Here is a 21,470-nt window from a genome sequence, read left to right on the forward strand (position 1 = left end):
GTTCGTCAAGTTAACTACGGCGGGAGAGCTGTTTACTGCCCTACCACAACAAGTTTTTCAACGCTCCGGAAAGTATATTCATGTGAACTTATGACATGCAGCTTGATACTGCAATTTTAGCCAAGGACATTCTAATATTTTGTATGTTTAGACTGACACCTATAATGATATCCTCTTTTTATGGCTTGTAAGAGAAATCAGGATCCTGATTTTTCACCCTACAGGTTTGAATTTGAGGCTGATGATGCCCTTAATATGGGCGAAACATGTCCCTTAACATTTTATAATAATATTTAATTTCGAAAAAGATCTCTTTGTATTGAATAGGTGGATATATAAATAAACATTTGTAACATACTTTGTATTTACATGCCACTTAGTCTAGCAGCTCGTCTCCTTTTTCCCAAGTCATCCCAGCCCAAACTTTGCAACATTTTTGTAACGCTACTCTTTTGTTGGAAATCACCCAGAATAAATTGAGCTGCTTTTCTTTGGATTTTTTCCAGTTCCTGAATCAAGTAATCCTGGTAAAGGTCCCATACACTGGAACCATACTCAAGTTGAGGTCTCACCAGAGACAAATATGCTCTCTCCTTTACAACCTTACTACAACCCCTAAATACTCTCATAACCATGTGCAGAGATCTGTACCCTTTATTTACAATCATATTTATGTGATTACCCCAATGAAGATCTTTCCTTATATTTATACCTAGGTATTTACAATGATCCCCAAAGGGAACTTTCACCCCATCAACGCAGTAATTAAAAGTGAGAGGACTTTTCCTATTTGTGAAACTCACAACCTGACTTTTATCCCCGTTTATCATCATACCATTGCCTACTGTCCATCTCACAACATTATCAAAGTCATTTTGCAGTTGCTCACAATCTTGTAACTTATTTATTACTCTGTACAGAATAACATCATCTGCAAAAAGCCTTATCTCTGATTCCACTTCTTTACACATATCATTGATATATATAAGAAAACATAAAGGTCCAATAATACTGCCTTGAGGAATTGCCCTCTTAATTTTTACAGGGACAGATAAAGCTTCACCTAATCTAATTCTCCGAGTTCTATTTTCTAGAAACCGAGCCACCCATTCAGTCACTCTTTTGTCAAGTCCAATTGCACTCATTTTAGCCAGTAGTCTCCCATGATCTACCCTATCAAATGCCTTAGATAAGTCAATCACAATACAGTCCAATTGATCCCCTGAATCCAGGATATCTGCTATATCTTGCTGGAATCCTACAAGTTGGGCTTCAGTGGAATAACCTTTCCTAAACCCAAACTGCCTTCTGTCAAACCATTTATTAATTTTGCAAACATGTCTTATATAATCAGAAAGAATGCTTTCCCAAAGCTTACATACAATGCATGTCAAACTGACTGGCCTGTAATTTTCAGGTTTATGCCTATCGCCCTTTCCTTTATATACGGGGGCTACTATAGCAACTCTCCATTCATTTGGTAAAGTTCCTTCATGCAAACAAAAATTAAACAAGTACTTCAGATATGGTACTATATCCCAACCCATTGTCTTTAGTATATCCCCCGAAACCTTATCAATTCCAGCTGCTTTTCTAGTTTTCAACTTTTTTATCTCACTGTAAATGTCATTGTTGTCATAGATAAATTTTAATACTTCTATAGTATTAGTCACCTCCTCTATCTGGACATTATCCTTGTAACCAACAATCTTTACATACTGCTGACTGAATACTTCTGCCTTTTGAAGATCCTCGCATACACACTCCCCTTGTTCATTAATTATTCCTGGAATATCCTTCTTAGAGCCTGTTTCTGCCTTAAAGTACGTATACATACTCTTCCATTTTTCACTAAAATTAGTGTGGCCACCAATTATGCTTGCCATCCAGGATCAAAACCATTTATATTATATTCAAAACCATGCTCGCTGTCTTCTTTGATGTCAGAGGCATTGTCCACCACGAATTCGTACCTACCGGGACTACAGTGAACTCAGCTTTCTACTTGGAAGTGCTCAAAAGACTGAAAAGGAGGGTCTCGTGCTGCCGAAGCAACATCAAGGACACAGGGAAAGTTCATCACGACAACGCGCCGAGTCACAGCGCCTTCATTGTCAACGACTTCCGGCCAGGACCAACACCCCATTGGTTCCCCAGCCTCCCTACAGTCCTGACCTGCCTCCCGCTGACTTTTTTTTGTTTCCTCGGTTAAAAGGAGTCATGAAAGGAAAACAATGGGACACGATTGAAAGAATCCAGGCGCATGTTACATTGGCTCTAAAGGACATTCCGGAAAAGGCCTTCCAGGCATGGAAACACCGCCTCCAGAAGTGTATCGATGCAAGAGGGTGCTATTTTGGAGATTTTTTATTATTTGTACAAATATATTCAATAAATGATTTTTTATTAATTTGGTCGCATTATTTATGGAACGCACCTTGTACTTAAGGACATATTACAAGCTGTCCATTTCATGACCGTATCGATGAATATAATCAAGAAGTTAGTAAATTAACCACCTAATTAATACTTTATTATTGCCTCAGGCAAAATTGAATATAAATTAGCACTTACAGGACATGTTTCGACCACTTAGTGGTCCTCTTCAGCTGTATAAAGAAAGAATTGAGAAGAAAAAACATTAGGACAATAAGCACAAATAATAAAAGTTCTTTGGGGACTCCTTTGTTAAAAAGTGGAGGTCATCAGAACAGGACATCTTGCCTCTCATTCTTGTTTGGAAAAGATGTTTATTCTGCACTGTCTAGAGGGTTTGTCTTTGAGTGCGACCTGGTGTCACATCGTTACTTCACCAGGTCGCACTCAAAGACAAACCCTCTAGACCAGGGATGGCGAACCTTTTCCAGCTAGTGTGCCATTTTAAGTCTGGTTTATTATTCTTAACTGTTTACCGTGCCACTTGTTATTTTCCTTTAAGGACTGGCTAAACCCCCCCCCCCCCACTTCCTTTTCTAATTCTCAATTATGCTCCATAATATGTTATTAATATATTCATTCATTTACTGATTGATTTATTTATCAAATCTTGAAATTACATTTGATTGCATATTCCGTGGTCGTATTTTGCAAATTTATCAAAAACACGTTAAGTTTTGAGAATAATAAGCTCCCATTGTAACACACTTCATCACTGAATATTATTAGATATAACAATAAAAAATACTATTAATACCAATAGACTTTATGTGAAATATCGTTCTCAAATTTAGCGTGAAACTTGTTGCTGAATCTTAGTAGCCAAGTCATTTATGTCAGGTTCATAACGTGTTGTCTTCAGCAACACACAAGAAGCACTTAAGTCTGAAACAAGATTGTTTATAACTGTTGACTTTACAAAGTTCATTGTAGAAAATAGCTGCTCGCAGGCGTACGATGACCCAAACAAAGTAAGTAGCACGGTAGCAAGTCTCTTCATGGTTGAAAACTTTTGTGGAAGGCTGTTCCACTGTTCAATTATTAAGTTCTCTGGCTTCTGAAGAGTGTATTCAACATCAACAGCACACTCAGTTTTCACCAATACTTCACCAAGTTGCACGAATTTGTTCACCCATATACTGCTTTCTTGAAATTCAATCAACTCCATTACTAAATGGTCAATAACAATTTTACCTTAATGTCACCCATGAACAGGTCAAGAGAGATGCAGACGAAATGAGACTTATAGTAGACGTGATCAACAATAGAAAGGATTTCAGAAGCTGAATTGACATCAGGATATCTGAGGAGAAACCACCAAAATACGAAATGTTTTCTGCAAATGTCAAAATTGGTAAAATCTCTTGGAAACTACTCGTTTTGAATTTTGTGAGGTGTCCTCATACTTCTTACAAATACTTTTTGTTTCTTCAAAAGTTAATTGATCTGAAAGATTTAACATCAATTCAATTTTTACTTTGAGTGAAGGAAATTATTTAAATGTCTTTGTTTCAAAATCCATGACGAATACTTCAAGTTTTCTCCGGAATGATTTTATGATCTCAAACAATCTATCTGTAGTATGCTCCTTTCCTTGCAGTTCCTTATTTATATCATTGTGTATTGCTGTAAAATCACAGAGGAACATTCAAACACAAAGCCAAATAGGGTCCGTATGTTCTGGGAATTGTTCCTGCTTTTCTATCATGAATAAGTGAATTTCGTCCAAGAGCTCGCCAAGCCTCTGGAGTACTTGCCCCCGTCTCAGCAAGCAAATATTATTGTACATTACAAGTGCGCCATAGTGAGATTCCACTTCGTGTAAATTTTGGAGAACTGGCGATTATTTAGAGCACGTGCACGTATGAAGTTCACAATTTTGGCTACCCCGAGAGTACTCTTTCACATAACCGCATACCTCTTTCGCACATAGGACTTCCCGGTCTAACATACTATGAAACTGTAAAATAGGGTGTTTACATTTTTCTTTAAGAAATCTCACAAACCAATTATGAATACCCACCATACTTGGGGCAGTATCAATTATCCCAGACACAATATTATTTAAGTCAAACCCCATTTTTAATACAAGTTCTTGCTTCACTTCATTCATTATACCTTTCCCTGTAAGTAATTCCTCCCTTACCATATTTCAACAAGGAATTGGACAAAACAGCTATCCTTGCTTTCAATTGCTCCTGGTTACTTTAACTCTGTTAATTATTTGCTTTTTGTTAGGAAATTCTTCAAATAATGTGTCGGACGTCAATAAGAAAGTCTCTTCCAAGAACTCACCATCAGAAAGAGGTTTCCTATACTGTACTGTGCAGTGAGACAGATGGAAACCAGTCGCACTGATATTATTCTTTAGCCTGAAAGATGATATAAAACAACCAGTTTGTTTTGTGTATTATTCAATTTTTTGTGAAACGAGCTCTCTTCTTTCTTCATTTGGGATGTAACGAACATTTGAATGATTCGTCTCAAAATGGTGCTTTACATTAAATATGCGGGATACAACTATTTTCGAACACAGGGAACACAAAGTTTTATTGCTTCTTTCTATCACTCCGAATTCACTCGTCCACTATTCTTGAAGAATCCGTTCACTACCATTTTAAATTTCCGGTGTTGTTGTTTTTTTCGGCAGCGAAAACTTGTTTGTGAGATCCTTATACAAACGACGTTCAATACACAGTTATACACAAAGAATAATTACCCACTCCTCGCTACTTCACACAAATCAAACTCCACTCACTGACTGACTGACTGACAGCCAGATTCTCTATATTTATTTTTTACACGTAAAACACTGACTATAAGATAAGTCTGTACTAAAAGATGTATATAAAAACTTCAAGTGGCGTGCCACCGAAATCGTGTTTGTGTGTCACCTAGTGACACGCGTGGCATAGGTTCACCATCCCTGCTCTAGACAGTGCAGAATAAACATCTTTTCCAAACAAGAATGAGAGGCAAGATGTCCTGTTCTGATGACCTCCAGTTTTTAACAAAGGAGTCTCCAAAGAACTTTTATTATTTGTGCTTATTGTCCTAATGTTTTTTCTTCTCAATTCTTTCTTTATACAGCTGAAGAGGACCACTAAGTGTCCTGTAAGTGCTACTGTAATTTATATTCAATTTTGCCTGAGGCAACAATAAAGTATCGATTAGGTGGTTATTTTACTAGCTTCTTGCTTAAGGACATATACGAATCATCTTCTACCTTTGTTAGTGTCAGTCAAACAACTGAAGATTTTCCCATTCAACATGGTGTAAAACAAGGTGAACCCATTTCACCAAAGCTCTTGCCTGCAGTTTTAGAAATGGCAATGTCTAAAATTCAATGGAAAGATCGAAGCATCAGAATCAATGGGAGGAGGCTGAATCACTTGAGATGTGCGGACAATATAGTATTACTGGCTAACGATATGGAAGAACTGCAATCACAAGTACATGATCTTGTACTAGTTTGTCAGCAAGTAGGCCTCAAGATTAATCTGTCCAAGACAAAGGTCATGCATAATAAGTGGGCAACTTCAGAAAATGTAGTGATAGAGTAAATAACAATTGAAAATGTTAGTGAATACATCTACCTTGGCCAACAAATCAACATGAAAGGAGGTATAAGTCAAGAAATTTTCCGAAGAATCAAATTAGGATGGCAGGCATTTGGATGATATTCAACCGTCTTCAAATCCAAAATGTCAGTAAACCTAAAGAAGCAAGTTCATGACCAATGCATTCTCTCTGTCATGGCCTATGCCTGTGAGACAGTACAATGAAGGAGTTCACTAAACTGAAACTAAGAACTACCCAGAGAGGAATGGAGAGGTCTATGCTTGGGTTTACCAGAAGAGATAGAAAGAGGGCCCATGACATCAGAGCAGTCACAAATGTCATTGAAATCATAACGAGAATTTCAACCTTGAAGTGGCAATGGGCAGGAAATGTGGCCCGAAGAAGGGATGACAGATGAACCCAGGTTGTTCTCGAATGGAGAGAGAAACTGTCCGTGAGGAAGGCCACCGGATTGCTGGGACAAGGACATCCATAAAATCGCCGGAGTTAATTGGCAAAACATCGCTCAAGATCGCTGGAAATGGCGGCAACTCCTAAATACTTACCTAAGTTTCAGACTTTAAGAGGCCACATCAGTTATTGATAGAACTGGTCGATTGTGATAGTTTTTAATAATAATAATAATAATAATAATAATAATAATAATAATAATAATAATAATAATAATAATAATAATAATAATAATAATAATAATAATAATAATTGCAGTTGCTTAAGTGCGGCCAGTATCCAGTAATCGGGAGATAGTGAGTTCGAGCCCCACTGTCAGCAGCCCTGAAGATGGTTTTCCTTGGTTTCCCATTTTCACACCAGACAAATGCCGGGGCTGTACCTTAATTAAGGCCACAGCTGCTTCCTTCCACTTCCTAGGCCTTTCCTATCCCATCGTCGCCAAAAGACATATGTATCGGTGTGACGTAAAGCAAAAAAGATAAATGAATAAATAATAATAATAATAATAATAATAATAATAATAATAATAATAATAAAGCTATTAAGTTACATTTAACTCAGTCGACGCTGGAAAATATGGCTTCCTTCTTAACAAAAAACACTGCTGAAAGGCATAAAACTGGACTAGAGGATGTAGAAATGAAGGGATGGTCCAAGAAGTGGAGCTAGGTTGGGATGCAGGAAGATCTAATCAGCAGAAAACGACAAAGACAGTAGCGGAGTGATATCCCCAAAAGGATGGGTGTTCAAGGGGTAGTGATGTACAATCTATAACCTCTCCTACCCAAATGCCAACCTTTCCTTCATGCAGTGAACTAACCCGTTTCCACAGACAAGGCTCTGGCGACCGAGTCACAGTGGGATAACTGTTACATCGAGTACAGAGAAAATTCTGTATTACAGCCAGTCCATGGGCTGAGAGCTGGCACCCCCTTCAATGGACTTACTTCCTTCCTTCCTTCAGGCTATCAACCCAATGGAAGCACATTTGGTTGCTTTCAAGTTTCGCAAGAGAAAGAAAAACTGGATGGATTATAAAGATGACAAACTTGGCAAAGAAAAGGACAAAGATTGGAAGACGAAAAATACTTTTAGATGTGCTACCTGAAATGTACAAGGTATCTCGCACAAAGATGACTAGAAAAAAGAAAAAAAAGAAAAAAAATTAAATGCAGCAATTTCAGAAACAAAAAGAAAACTTCAGGGATCAAAAGAAACGGTCACAAAAGATTAAGATCAACAATTGATAGCTACACATTTCAGAATGAAAGGATTATCCAATTAAGACTGAAATATCCAGCGGTTATCTTACAGTTATAGGGGTATAAACTACAGTGAAGAGCAATTCAACAGAAAGTGATAGGTTCTATAATGAACTGCAAAAGATAGTCAATGAAATTAACCAACCAAATATGCTACTATTGCTGGGAGACTACAGTGCTAGAGTTGGTAATGAGAAAATTCAGAAAAACATCGGAATTCATGGAGAAACAACACATAATAACAATGGAAAAAAATAGATTTCACTGTCTTCAATCAGTTAAAGATTATGAACACAATGTTCCCACACAAGGACAGCCACAAGTACACGTGGTCTGCATGAAATCAGAAATCAATTATTGATTGTATAATTTTTAATGGTAAATTGGCAGATTTAGTCTTGAATACAAGAGTCTATCGAGGCCCTGAATTGGAAACTGATCACTATCTATTAGTAGCACCTATTCGTCAAAGGACTAGATGGTATAAAAGAAACAAACAAACAAACAACACAAGAAATTAAAAGTGCTTACAAGGTTAACCTATTAAGAGACCCCAGTGTAAAATGGCTGTACCAGAACAGAATTAATAATCTTACACAGGTGACACCATTAGTGACAACATGGAAATGAAGTGGTCTAATTTATGTTCAATTTTAAAGCAGTCTGCTTTTGAGAATTTTTTTTGTCAACTTAGTAAATTAGAAGATAAAATAGAGTATCATCACAAGAGAGCAATAGCAAAAACGGAAGTGCAGAAAAAGCACAGAAAGAGTTGGGAAAACTTCGTTTCACACCTGGAGACTGATATAACAAGACCACAACCACAGACCTACAAAATACTCAAGAAACTGAATAATGATGTAAAAGAATACATACATATTAATGCAACACCTCTAATGGAGTGGCTCATTTATTTTCGGAACCTTTGGAGGGGTTCAAATGTTGAGCCATTTCTTCTGCCAACATCACTTAATAAATCTTCGGAAACTTGAAGAACAGGAGCTAGTGCTCAGAAAACTTAGAAATGGAAAAGCATCTGGAGAAGATTCAATAAATGCAGAACTATTCAAGTACTCCAGTGACATCTTCAAGCAAAGATTGCTCAATTTCACCAATTTAATTCAGAATGGCAACAGACCACCAGAGAATTGGCAAAAAGCTATAGTTATTCCTCTTCACAAGAAGGGCAGTGTGAAAGATTGTGGAAATTACAGAAGGATAAGTATACTCAACTCAGGTTACAAAATTTACTTTAATACTGTCAAAGAAAAATTATTCAGGCATTATGAAAATGTGATTGGAAATGAACAACACGGATTTCGTAAGGAACGCTCATGTGCTGATGCTTACTTTACCTTGAAAGTCTTAGCAAAAAAATGCAGGTAATTTAACTTGGAATCTCACATAGCATTTGTTGATTTTAAGAAAGCCTTTGACCTAGTTAACAGGAACAGACTTCTTAATATCTTAGCAGAAGATAATGTACCACAACAGTTAATAGATAACATATACAACATGTACAGTGACAACCTTATTGCAGTAAATTACGAAATCATCAGACTGAATGGGAACCGATCAGCAGAGGTGTGAGACAAGGTTGTGGACTTCTCCTTTGTTGTTCATAATCTATATGAACAACATAATGCAGGAATGGAGGCATGAAAGGCATGGATCAATCCCAGTCAGCAGGTATCTTATACATCTAGATGCCATTCTCTTTGCTGATGATGTTGCATTGGTAGCATCATCAGAAGATGATCTTCAGTGGTCAGTATTTAATCTCCAGAAAGTCTCTTCAAAATTCGACATGGCCATTTCACCAGAAAAAGAGTAAAATAATGGCCTTTAAGGGGAAGGACCCTATCCCCAGTAAAATCTGTTTAGATAATAAAACTTTGGAAAGAGTCAATGAATTCAATTATCTGGGATACAATTGAGTCATTCAGTTGCAGAACCCATTATGTCCATTGTTTTTCTCAAAATTAGTTTTCACCACCATTGTATGCAGCTCATCAAAATACACAATCCGGTAATGTAATACGTGAGCAAAGGCCATTTAATCCATATGTTTAAAGGTGACAAATAACAGAACTGCTGCAGAAGTCTTTATGTCCAGCGTGTGTTATGTAGCAAAGCTCGTTATGTCCCAGAACCCTGTAAGAGGATCATACTTACACAAACAAAATCAGGCAACTGTGTGATAGGAGGTGAAGTATACTATAACAGCGATTGTGGTGGAAGCAAAGAGCATACTGAAGCATGTGAAACCCTTTTCTGCTATTGTGCCACTACCAGTGGAGGAAGGGGTTCCTCTTAAGAAAGAAAAGCTCAATGACCTGAACACACTGCTGACCAAACATTACAGGAAAGAGTGGATGAGGAATGTGGACCTCACATTCTACAAGACACTGACCAGTGGCAAACTTTAAACAGTGAAATGCCAGACTATGACATTGGTGTGGGAAATTTTGTTGAGGACAATAACGGATTGTTAATGTAATTGTACAAAATGTTAAAGAATGTATAAAATGTTTTGAATGAGTGATGATTTCTTGATGTAATCATATAATCAAAGAGCGGGGATTAGATATCAAAACATTATATCCTAACCTTAAAATTATTTCCATTCATGCTATTTTCACAGTGTAATACTTTCAAACGTACCTAATAAAACATGTTCACCATAAATCTGCACACTCTATTCCATATACTGCTGCACATATCTTTTAACTCCACAAAATTGCTGCAAAACTTGTTATGTCCATTTTTTTTTTTTTTTTTGCAAAAAACATGGGTTCTGTAAGTTATATTTTGTGGAGATTTTGCAGTATGACAAAGATAAATGCTTACTGCTTAATTACAAAATTTTAAGCTTCTGTCTTTGTTGCATAACAAACAGTTTTTTGCGCTTCCTGAAAAATTTGTTTGTCTGGACACAATGGGTTTTGCAACTGGACGACTCAATTTATCTTACCAAGTGGAAATTGATATCTCTGCAAAAATAACCAAGTTAACCAGAATAACAGGAATTATAAATCACATTATGAAGCCATATCTTGTCCAAAAACATACTCGCTTACATCTTTATAACATTTCAGCCAGACCGACCCTTTGCTACGACAGTGAGGCATGGATAATAAGAACAAGACATTTCCAGAATTACAGCACATGAAATGATGTTCATGCACAGAACAGCAGGCTATATAAAATGGGATTGTAAAAGAAATGAAGATGTGCTTAAGGGACTTTATGTGAAACCAGTAATCAATTACATCTATGATTACCAAGAAAACTGGAAACATCATGTTCGAAAGGATGGAATCTGGAAGACTACCAAAGGAGATCCTACGCTACCAACCAAGAGGACACAGATCTATAGGACGTCCAATGAAGCGATGGAAATAAAATGCAAGACCGTAACGGGCCACATGGCCCAATACTTAGAAGGAGGAGGATGGTGATGATGATAATAATAATAATAATAATAATAATAATAATAATAATAATAATAATAATAATAATAATAATAATAATAACGGAACACTAGGGGTAAAGCACCTGAAGGGGAAGTGAAGCACATCATTGATCCGTCCAGGGTGTAGGACGTGCCGTAATGGAGGGTCAGCAGACTGGCAGCTGGTTGGATTTGAGTCAATGAAAGAGCAAGAGTTTTTCAAATGGCTCCCATTGTATGCTGGAGTGGAAACTAAGCAGGACTTCATTAAGATAAGATCCAAATTTCAAATTCCTAGGTGTTTGGACAGAAATAAACACAAATATTTCCAAATACTGAGTATGACTTGATAGAATCTGATGATGATCTTTTAAGAACGAAACATGTCATTCTTTGTTTAATAGTGTGTATTTACAGGTATGTTATAGTGTAATATTTTTATTGAACTTGTACATTCGACAGACTGAAAAGCTATTGTTACATTTAACTCAGCCAATACTGGAAAGTATGGCTTCCTTCTTAACAAAACACACTGCTGAAAGGCATAAAACTGGACTAGAGGATGTAGAAAAGAAGGGATGGTGTAAGAAGTGGAGCTAGGTTGGGATGCAGGAAGATCTAATCAGCAGAAATCGACAAAAACACCAACGGAGTGATATCCCCAAAAGGATTCCTACTGTCAACGTGGTCCGATATAATAAGGCAAACTGTGAGACTGTTGGGGCTGAGAACTGCCCAAGATAGAAAAACCTGAAAGGTGAAGAGGGAGGCCTTTGCTTCAAAATGGGATTGGTCAGGCTCTGATGATACTACCAACAAATATGTTCTGGAAGAGGAATTAATTAATGGCTCTCTGCGTGCTTTATGAAAAATGAACTAGCAAATCCTCACCTTGATTCGGGCAGCCTGGCCCACTCGATGTGGTTGGGATATCCCCATCTGTAACTGGGCGATGTGTAATGAGGAGTATAAGGCAACGACTTCCAGTTTACCATCGCTGAAGCTCTGAGGGGCCACACTTCCATCCCCTGCAACAAAACACTTTCTTATAAACAAAATAGCACACAGTAAAAAAAAAAAAAAACTACATTTATCTCCTCTCCTGAAAATGCAATATGCGGTGAAACCTCATTCAAGTATTCATCACAGTAACTCTTTATACTCCTGGTCTAGAAAGACAAGAATAACAGCAATGACCACATGTCACCTTGTAATCTTCAGCAGTCACTTGGTATGTCAAGACCCATCAGAGCTGAAGTACTATAGGGTTTGTATTTTATATTAGTTAACAACTTTGAACATTTTAGTCTCTGAATACAGAGGAGGAGGAGGGTGTTTGGTGGTGGTGATGATGATGATGGTTCAAGAAAGACGTAAGTCAGGACCTGGGTACATGGGATAAATGATTATCTATCTGGAAAGAGTGAGAAGACAACCTAGTGCAAAGTAGTAGCAGCAGCAGCAGCAGCAGCAGCAGTAGTAGTAGTAGTAGTAGTAGTAGTAGTAGCAGTAGTGTGGTGGCAGGGGAAAATCTTTTGAAGACACCACTCCGAGTGGGAGTTGGATTTCCACCAACTAAAAACCCCTGCCCTCTTCACCTAACCCATTCTGGAACTGCTTGATGGCATGACATCAGAATGGAGTGATGTGTATTATTAAGTTCTTCTTTTCTCTTCTTTCGCCTTTGTCCCCATAATGCATATCGCCATTGCCTTTACTGTGTTCCAGGCAAGCGGGCTCTCCAACATGATCTGAACCAGATTCCCTGGTGTGAGTAGTAGTAGTAGTAGTAGTAGTAGTAGTAGTAGTAGTAGTAGTAGTAGTAGTAGTAGTAGTAGTAGTAGTAGTAGTAGTAGTAGTAGTTTAATGTCTATTAAGCAGCAAAATGAATGGAGGAGATTGCCAATACTGTAATTTCATTCTCAAAAAGGTGCTTGTGTGTATAAAAAGTCTGGGAACCACTGCTATAACCTTTAATTCTCAGGTAGCATACATATAGAAAGAAGAGGTTCAAATATCCTCAAATGGAACCTGGGGGCCAACAAGTAAGTCAGTTTGTGAGGGATGGAACATGTTCTCTACGGAGGTTAACATTATGGAGGTCCCTAGTGCAGGGACCTTGAAGGAGGAGAATCAAGACAGAGAGAGAGAGAGGGAGAGAGGAACAAGAAATGGAAGATAACAGGATGAACATAATGGCAGGTCGTTGTGGAAAGATGGAGCAACTGAAAGAGGAAACAAGGACAAACACAAAAGGATTTCACTGCTAAATGATGATGATGATGATGATGATGATGATTGTTCTTTAAAGGAGCCTATCATCTAGGTCGTTGGCTCCACACTGTTAACTGACTTTGATACAGTGGAGATGGTGAAAGGTCAAACTCGGTACTCTAACTATGAGTGCAACCTGCTGTGATATAGATTAGGTAAATGGACATTAAAAGCTAGGGGAGAAAAAGCCCTAAAGAAAATGTTCTAAAAAGCTTGGCTTTGTACATTAGTGGAAGAGATATTTTTTAAAAAAAGAAGAGGAGTCTCACAAAAACAGCCTAACTTTGAATTTGTGTGATTCCAAGCAGAAGCATTTAAGTCCCTGGAAGAGAGTGAACACAAAGATAGGTTGGCCCAAATATAACATAGCCTCGCATATATGACAACCCTGAATTTTTGGGAGGTATTTACGAGAAAAATTAAATAATGAATGCAATTATAACATATTAAAGCTGTCCTATAACTAAGGTAAGTCCTAAAATAAGTCTAAGAATGAAAGTTTTATTTCAATATAAAATATTGTTAGCTTTCCTCAGTTTCATCTTTCGTGTTCTTTTTCTGTTTTGCAATGTATATTATTGTACTATATTTTGTAATGTCTGTTGTAATTGGAGTGCAACTCTGTTACAGATATGTGTCATAAATAAATAAATAAATAAATAAATAATTAGCCAACACTGACAGGCGACCTTATCAGCGTAATCTATCAGTAAGATTTGTACAATATTAGTGCAATGTTGTAAATATAGTCCTGAATGCCACATCATTGTTAAGACTACGGCTAGATAGGTGTTTTTAAACATAAGGTAAATACGGTACAGATGCCGCATACACTGTATGTGTATGGTTTTTCATTTTCTAAGGAAGAACTACTGTCTGTGGGTGTGATGAATGTTGCTTGTATATCATGCCAATTATAGCCGATATCTTGAAGTGGGTACATGTTTCCTACTGACGAAGTTTTTCCTTGTGTTCATTTATTGTATATTAAGTTGGTTTCAAATGCTTAATCAGCTGTTTTAGTACAGTAGAAGTCAGAAGCATAACTGTCAGCTTATTTTCAGCCATGTTAGTCTTGAGGTATGACAAAAGGAGGGTGTGGTGTCTCTACATAATAGTTGGGGGAGTTGCTGCACAGCAATCTGGTAGAGATGCCTCATTGATATCAAATTCTAAAAGCGGTCTGGAAACCTTCAATATTATTCAGAGCGCACCAGTATTTCATTTGAATATTTTATTGCATAAAGTCTCACGATTATTGTCTCACGGTTCTTAAAATACATGACTTATGTTTATTGCTTTCATTGTTAACATTTTTGTTATTACATAAAAGTATATTATTTTCAGAAATAAAAATTTATGACATACCTACTCAGTATAATGAACTGTCATGTGATTCATGTAGCAAAGTGAAGAGGCTAGCAGAAGCTCATCAAACATGGCTACAGCAACAAGGTATTGCCTTTAGATGATGATGACTCAGTATAGAAGTAAGGGCACTGCCAAAAGAGTTCAGGGGACAGGGAAAAATTTAAGAGAGGCTGTTAGAAGACTGAAAGCAAATGAAATACTATTCAGGGAGGCAGAATGATAATAAGATTCTGGCAAGAACACTGAAACAAAGAATAGATTCAGGAAATCTGGAAAATAGACGTACTGGGTCCAGCAGGTCTATTTCATTAATCACCTAAGTCAAATTAATATTCAGTATTAAATGTTAACTTATGGTATAAAATAAATATTAAAATTAATATTAGATTTTTTTTCATAATTTATTTAGTTCCAGAAATTTATTTCTTTTTCTTTCCTTTTTGCATACTTAGGTTTGTTCAGACTAGAAAGCGAGAAAAAATTGGTTGCCCACATTAAGAATCTTTCAGCATCAACTTTTGCACCTGACAGGTTGACTGTGAGAAGAGTTGCATATAGAAAGGCAAAGGAAATGGGACTACCAAACAAATTCAACAACGAATCTGAAACTGCGGGCTACGATTAGTTAAATTCTTTTCTGTCTAAGGAGTTTTCCTTGGCAAAAGTGGAGAGCATGAATAGAGAAACGGTTAGCTTTTTTTTTGCTAGTTGCTTTACGTCGCACCAACACAGTTAGGTCTTATGGCGCCAATAGGATAGGAAAGGCCTAGGAGTTGGAAGAAAGCGGCTGTGGCCTTAGTTAAGATACAGCCCCAGCATTTGCCTGGTGTGAAAATGGGAAACCACAGAAAGCCATCTTCAGGGCTGCCAACAGTGGGATTCGAACCCACTATCTCCCGGATGCAAGCTCACAGCCGCGCGGCTCTAACCGCACAGCCAACTTGCCCGGTTAGCAAGTATTGAGTGTAAGAGAAGCAATGAAGGAAAATTATTTATTTAATAGACCAGAAAATGTTTTTAACATGGATGAGTCTGGAGTGCAGGCTAACAACCAACCTGGTTCTGTGATAATGGAAAAAATTATCTGTTCAGGAGAGAAATGCGAAAATGTAACTGTTCTGGCTTGTTGTAATGTTGCAAGCCAATTTATGCCTCCTGTTTTGATATTTAAGGGGGTAAATAAGAAACCAAAGTTTGCTGATGGTTTGCCTCCTGGTTCTGACATGTACATGAACCCAAAGTCATTGTACATTAGTACAGAGTCGTTCTACAGGTGGCTCATGTTTTTTCCCCCCTATAACACACACCATGAGGAAAGGGCCTTCTAATAGGGATGTAGGCAGAGAAAGTTTGCGCCAGATAGTGCTCGTGTACTACTGGGTAAGCGCAAGGGGATCGTCTTATGGTTATCCCAGTCAGCTGCGAATAATGTGACAGAGTTTTCTGAGCTAAAGCCGATTATGTCTTGTCTAATTTTAATAATAATGCTATTTGCTTTACGTCCCACTAACTACTTTTAAGGTCTTCGGAGACGCCGAGGTGCCAGAATTTAGTCCCGCAGGAGTTCTTTTACGTGCCAGTAAATCTACTGACACGGGGCTGTCGTATTTGAGCACCTTCAAATACCACCGGACTGAGCCAGGATCGAACCTGCCAAGCTGGGGTTAGAAGGCCAGCGCCTTAACCGTCTGAGCCACTCAGCCCGGCTTGTCTAATTTTACTCCAAGACTATATTAATTAATTGTGTAGGTATATCCTGTAGTATATTACGGATGATTTCCAGCGTTTAAGCCTTAAACAGCTGCAATATGAACTACTGGATGAGAAACGCTAGAACTAGCAGGAGGAAGGAAGAATTAGTACAGCGGTAATTAGAAAATTCTAACACGCTTTATTATCCAAATAATGAACGAATATGCCTTTTCCTAAAGATTACAATTACTTGAGTATTGTACATTGATAAATATATAAATGTACCTCCACAAGACAGATCATAAATAGATATTTAAACACGCACTTGCTCCCCTTGCTTATAGACTTCGATTCATATATTTTTTAAAGGTTGATGGCTTACATGAAACTGCAGATACAGCCTTGTCCACCACCAAAGGCATGTGAATATTCTTGAGTTTCCCAGTGCCGATTCCTTTGAATATTTGACCATCAGCCATAAGGTGAAGATTACTATCACAAATTTGCATCTGATGGATTATTTCATATTTAGAAAATCAGAAATAGAAGCAGCACCTGTTTCCAACTACAAATCATTGTGTTATGCTGGATACAGACTTTTCAGTGAAATGTTTGTTTTGTTTATAAAAGGTTAATTTCAATCGGGTGAAATTCTAAAATGCAGTGCTGTGAAATCCAAGTACACAAAACATAAGACCTATAATGCGAAGCTTATTTTAGGAGTACCTGGTGACATTATAGGAGGGGAATGTGAACGTTTTGCTGGAACAGGCCCCAAGGAATGTTGTAAGCATATTGCTTCTGTAAGCTAAGCATTAGAGCACTTCACCAAGACTGGTATTATTCATTGTTCGGAAACATGTAGCCAAAATTTAGAAACTTTTCAGCATCCCCCTACCAAACGGTTGAGGCCAGTTAGCCCTATGAACGTGGATTATTTGCCTTTGGAACAAGTTTCGCTATTATAATCTCAGTTGAACTAGTTATAACTCTAGTCGAGGGGTATTTCTCTCTAAAAGCAAGGGGGCTGTTTTCAAGGACATTTCCTCTATCAGGCCAAATGTTAAACTCTTTACATGGGCAGTACAGAAAATTAATCCAAACATTAAATATTCTCCCAGCAGTAGTTTTATGGATTCCAAAGTTAAGGCCTAGTTCTTTGACAGATTTGTTGGTCCTTAGCTTCATAACAGTCAAGAAGAAACACAGTCTGGGTTCAAGAGGGAATATCTGTAAATTGTATCTGTTTTTTCCCAGAACAGCAGACACCAAATTACAATGTTGGACGTCTACAAACCCTGTATAAAGCAATATGGCATCAGGATTACGCATTGTTTGCTCAACAACCAAATTACCTGTAGTATTTTTTGAATGCTGATGTCTTTGAAAATGGGAGTCACAAATGTAACATTTACTTCTTCGGGTATATTCACGATTTCTTCCCGTACTTCAAAGAAGGTGATTTCTGCATGTTCCGATATTGTAGGCTTATCGTGGTGTATGGCCTCTTCCTTGTTTTTGTTGTATTCGTGGTACACGGAAAAAGTGATGGAACAGCGCCCAGTTTTAATCTTGCTCTCTCATCTTTAAATACAAACGCATAAATTCGGTGGTTGTTATCAAAATGCTAATCAGTATAGGTAGAAAATAGGAATTACTTCCCTTCGTAAATCGCACTTACCCAACAAAGTTTTCATGAAGTCACCGGGTTGAAAATAATGGAAACACACTTTAATATTTTCGGTCAGATTCTTCTCCTCAAAATTTTTCCTTCTAATAGCATGTAACCATATCTTCCTCATTTCTTTATTTTATGGAAACTAGTGAAATGAAAGTGGGCTTCCCTGATTTTTTCAAAGAGGAACACTGCAATAGCTCAGCATAGTCACGAAAATAACAATTTAAGCAACTTAAATTCGTAGATATTTAGCGGCACGAGTACACAGGAGACAAATGAAAAGCGCATTACGCTTACCCAGTACAACAGCAGTGCGCTCTATCGGTGCTAGTTCTATACATCCCTATTTTAGGACGACGCCTTGTAATAGTTCACCGCAGTTGCTTCAGACAGATGTTGATAACAATGTGACAATCTGCCTACCTAATCACTGCATTCATGCCTTGCAGCCCCTGGACGTGTCATTTGTTGGGCTGTCCGAAAACATATTTCTGGAAAGAAGTTTCAGCATGGGTTGCACAACACAGTGAAAGGAAGATCACTTGATATCAAATGGTTAGACTAATCGGTGCAGCTTGGAGTAAAGCCGCGTCTGTAGGAGTAATGCTTAGTGGCTTTGAAGCAACAGGCATTTTTTCTTTTAACCCAAACCAAGTACCTGGACACTTCTTCTAAATGTCAAACATAAATGAATCACCATCATCAGCACAACAAACTTCCAGTTCTATGGACCTCTCACCTACTCCTGCTGATTCTTCCCAAAACACCCCACAACCTTCCACATCTAGTATATCACCTGAGAAAATTACACCATCAAAAATTGTCCAGAAAATAAGCTTGATACTTAAACTGCCCAAATCAATGTCAGCAAGATGAAAAATCAAACCAAAGCACTTACTGACAGATGCTGCAAACATTGAAGAGAAGCATCAAAAACAAAATGAAAAGGAATTTAAGGAAAGGCGAAAACAACTTCCTTTGTCGTTACACAAGACAGGACACGACCAGTAAAGAGAACCATGTCAACAAATGGAAAGAGCCCAATAAAATCAGAAACGAACCACTGCTGTGAATGTAGGGAAAATTATTTCCTAACCACAAAACAGGATGACTGGGTCCGGGGGCTGAATTGCAACCAGTGGCTCCACGAATCTTGCTCTACATATAACGACAGGTGTATACATTGTGTCAGGAAAATTGCTAGAGAACAAAATGCTAAGAAACAATCTGTAAAAATATGTACCTTGTAAGAGGATAAACATCCGTTTTTGATTCAAGAATCATCCAGAGCTAAATTAGATTTTACAAGATAATTATTATATCATTATCAACACCTATCTCAAGCAAGCTTTCAAAAGATACAAAATTACTGTGTCAGGACAGAATTACATTCGTGATGATCTTTATGTTTTCCTTATATAACACATGGAAGAATCTATTGCACATGCAATCAAAATTAAAATAGGATTAATTAAATGTTGTAAATTATAATTCTTTTACCAGTGAATGATTAAATTATATATATAAAATTGTCTTGTAGGATATTCTAATGATCAGTTATATTAAAGTTGAAGAAATTAGCTTAAATTTGATTTTGTTATTTTTTTTTTGCGGCATCTCTCCCAAGCAAAGTCAGCATGTATACCGGGTTTCAGGGAGAGACGTCACTGATGCAACAATGCTTTTGCTCTTTAATTTCTTCCATTTATTTATTATTTATTTTCAATTACCAATATTTTGCTCATCTTAGATGTAATGTAAGTATTTTCAAAATATCTTCTATTGATTTGCAACAATTTTTGAAGTAAATCTACCAAAATATAACAAAAGATATATAAAAAAAAGTGCAGCAACTCTATCGGAATTGAATATGATATTTTATTCACCCCGTTAGACCATATGTTTAAAAAAATAAAAATTGAATTATCCAATATCTACATTATCTCCAATAAACAGGTAACAGGATGGTTCGTGATGTGGGTTACGGTAGTCACCTCCTAGTTCGTGAACTATGTGCAACGGGATACTGGTTGCTATGGAACATAAGTGGACATCTCTGACATATTCTGAGTCATGGCCCTCCTTGTGCTCAGGTGACTAGGACTATAAAAACCACTGGGGGGTCCCTGACCCATTAGAGGAGAAATTCTCACTCGGACTATGTATAAGTAGAGTAGCATCCTGCTTCACAGAATTTACTGAACTTGGGACATTTTAAGAAAGCCTTTGATCTATGGGAGTAACAGAGTCCCACTTCCATTTGAAAGCGAGGGACTCCTTGGAAACAACTAGGTGAACAAAATAGAATTCAATGGGGAGCTACTGATATTAATGGGGCTTATGGAAGAAAAAAGTCAGCAAACAGGATGTGGCGGATGTGTTAGGAGTTAATGATATTTGGGTAAGGGGAGATAATGAGGAACGGATAGATTTGAATATAAGTGTTTCTGACGGGTCTTAAAAACGGAAGGGCAGAGTGTGGTGTAGGACTGTCCATCAGGAATATTACTGCATGGAACTTAGTTTCTGCTAGGCATATAAATGAACGAATGATGAGGGTAGATTTAGCTGTTGGAGGAATTAGGCTGAGAATTGTAGCAGTGTATTCACCATGTGAGGGTGCAGATGAGGATGAAGTTGAGAAGTTTTATGAAGCACTGAGTGACATTGTAGTCAGAGTCAACAGCAAGGATATGATAGTGCTAATGGATGATTTCAATGCATGAGTTGGAAATAGAACTGAAGGGTATGAAAAGGTGCTGGGTAAATGTGGGGAAGAAATGAAAGCTAATAGGAATGGGAAGCATTTACTGGACTTCCGTGCTAGTAAGCATAAGGTTATTCACTGCTACACATAAGAGGGTAGGGGCACCAGATCCATGTTGTTTGAGTCATCAGTCCATAGTCTGGTTTGATACAGCTCTCCATGCTACCCTATCCTGTGCTGCCACCCTATTCTATGCTAACCTTTTCATTTCTACATAACTGATGCATCCTACATCTGCTGTAATATGCTTGTCATATTCATACCTTGGTCTACCCCTACCGTTCTTATCCCCTACACTTCCCTCAAAAACCAACTGAACAAGTCCTGGGTGTCTTGAGATGTGTCCTATCATTCTATCTCTTCTTCTTGTCAAATTTAGCCACAACGATCTCCTCCCACCAATTCGATTCAGTATCTCTTCATTCATGATGCGATCTATCCATCTCATCTTCAACATTCTTTTGTAACTCCACATTTCAAAAGCCTCTATTCTCTTTCTTT

The 21,470-nt window shown here is 37.6% G+C and overlaps 1 protein-coding gene across 2 annotated transcripts in view; it reads right to left on the reverse strand.

Annotated features, from left to right (window-relative positions):
• Positions 1 to 21,470, reverse strand: part of Dgkepsilon (diacylglycerol kinase epsilon) — a 225,774-nt gene that overhangs the window by 33,547 nt on the left and 170,757 nt on the right. For both annotated transcript variants that reach the window (XM_067150428.2, XM_067150427.2), the window contains one exon: positions 12,079 to 12,215. In XM_067150428.2, the coding sequence (XP_067006529.1) occupies positions 12,079 to 12,215 (137 nt within the window). The remainder of the gene's footprint in view (positions 1 to 12,078; positions 12,216 to 21,470) is intronic.

The sequence above is a fragment of the Anabrus simplex genome, chromosome 6, assembly GCF_040414725.1.
Source record: "Anabrus simplex isolate iqAnaSimp1 chromosome 6, ASM4041472v1, whole genome shotgun sequence".
NCBI lineage: Eukaryota > Metazoa > Arthropoda > Insecta > Orthoptera > Tettigoniidae > Anabrus > Anabrus simplex.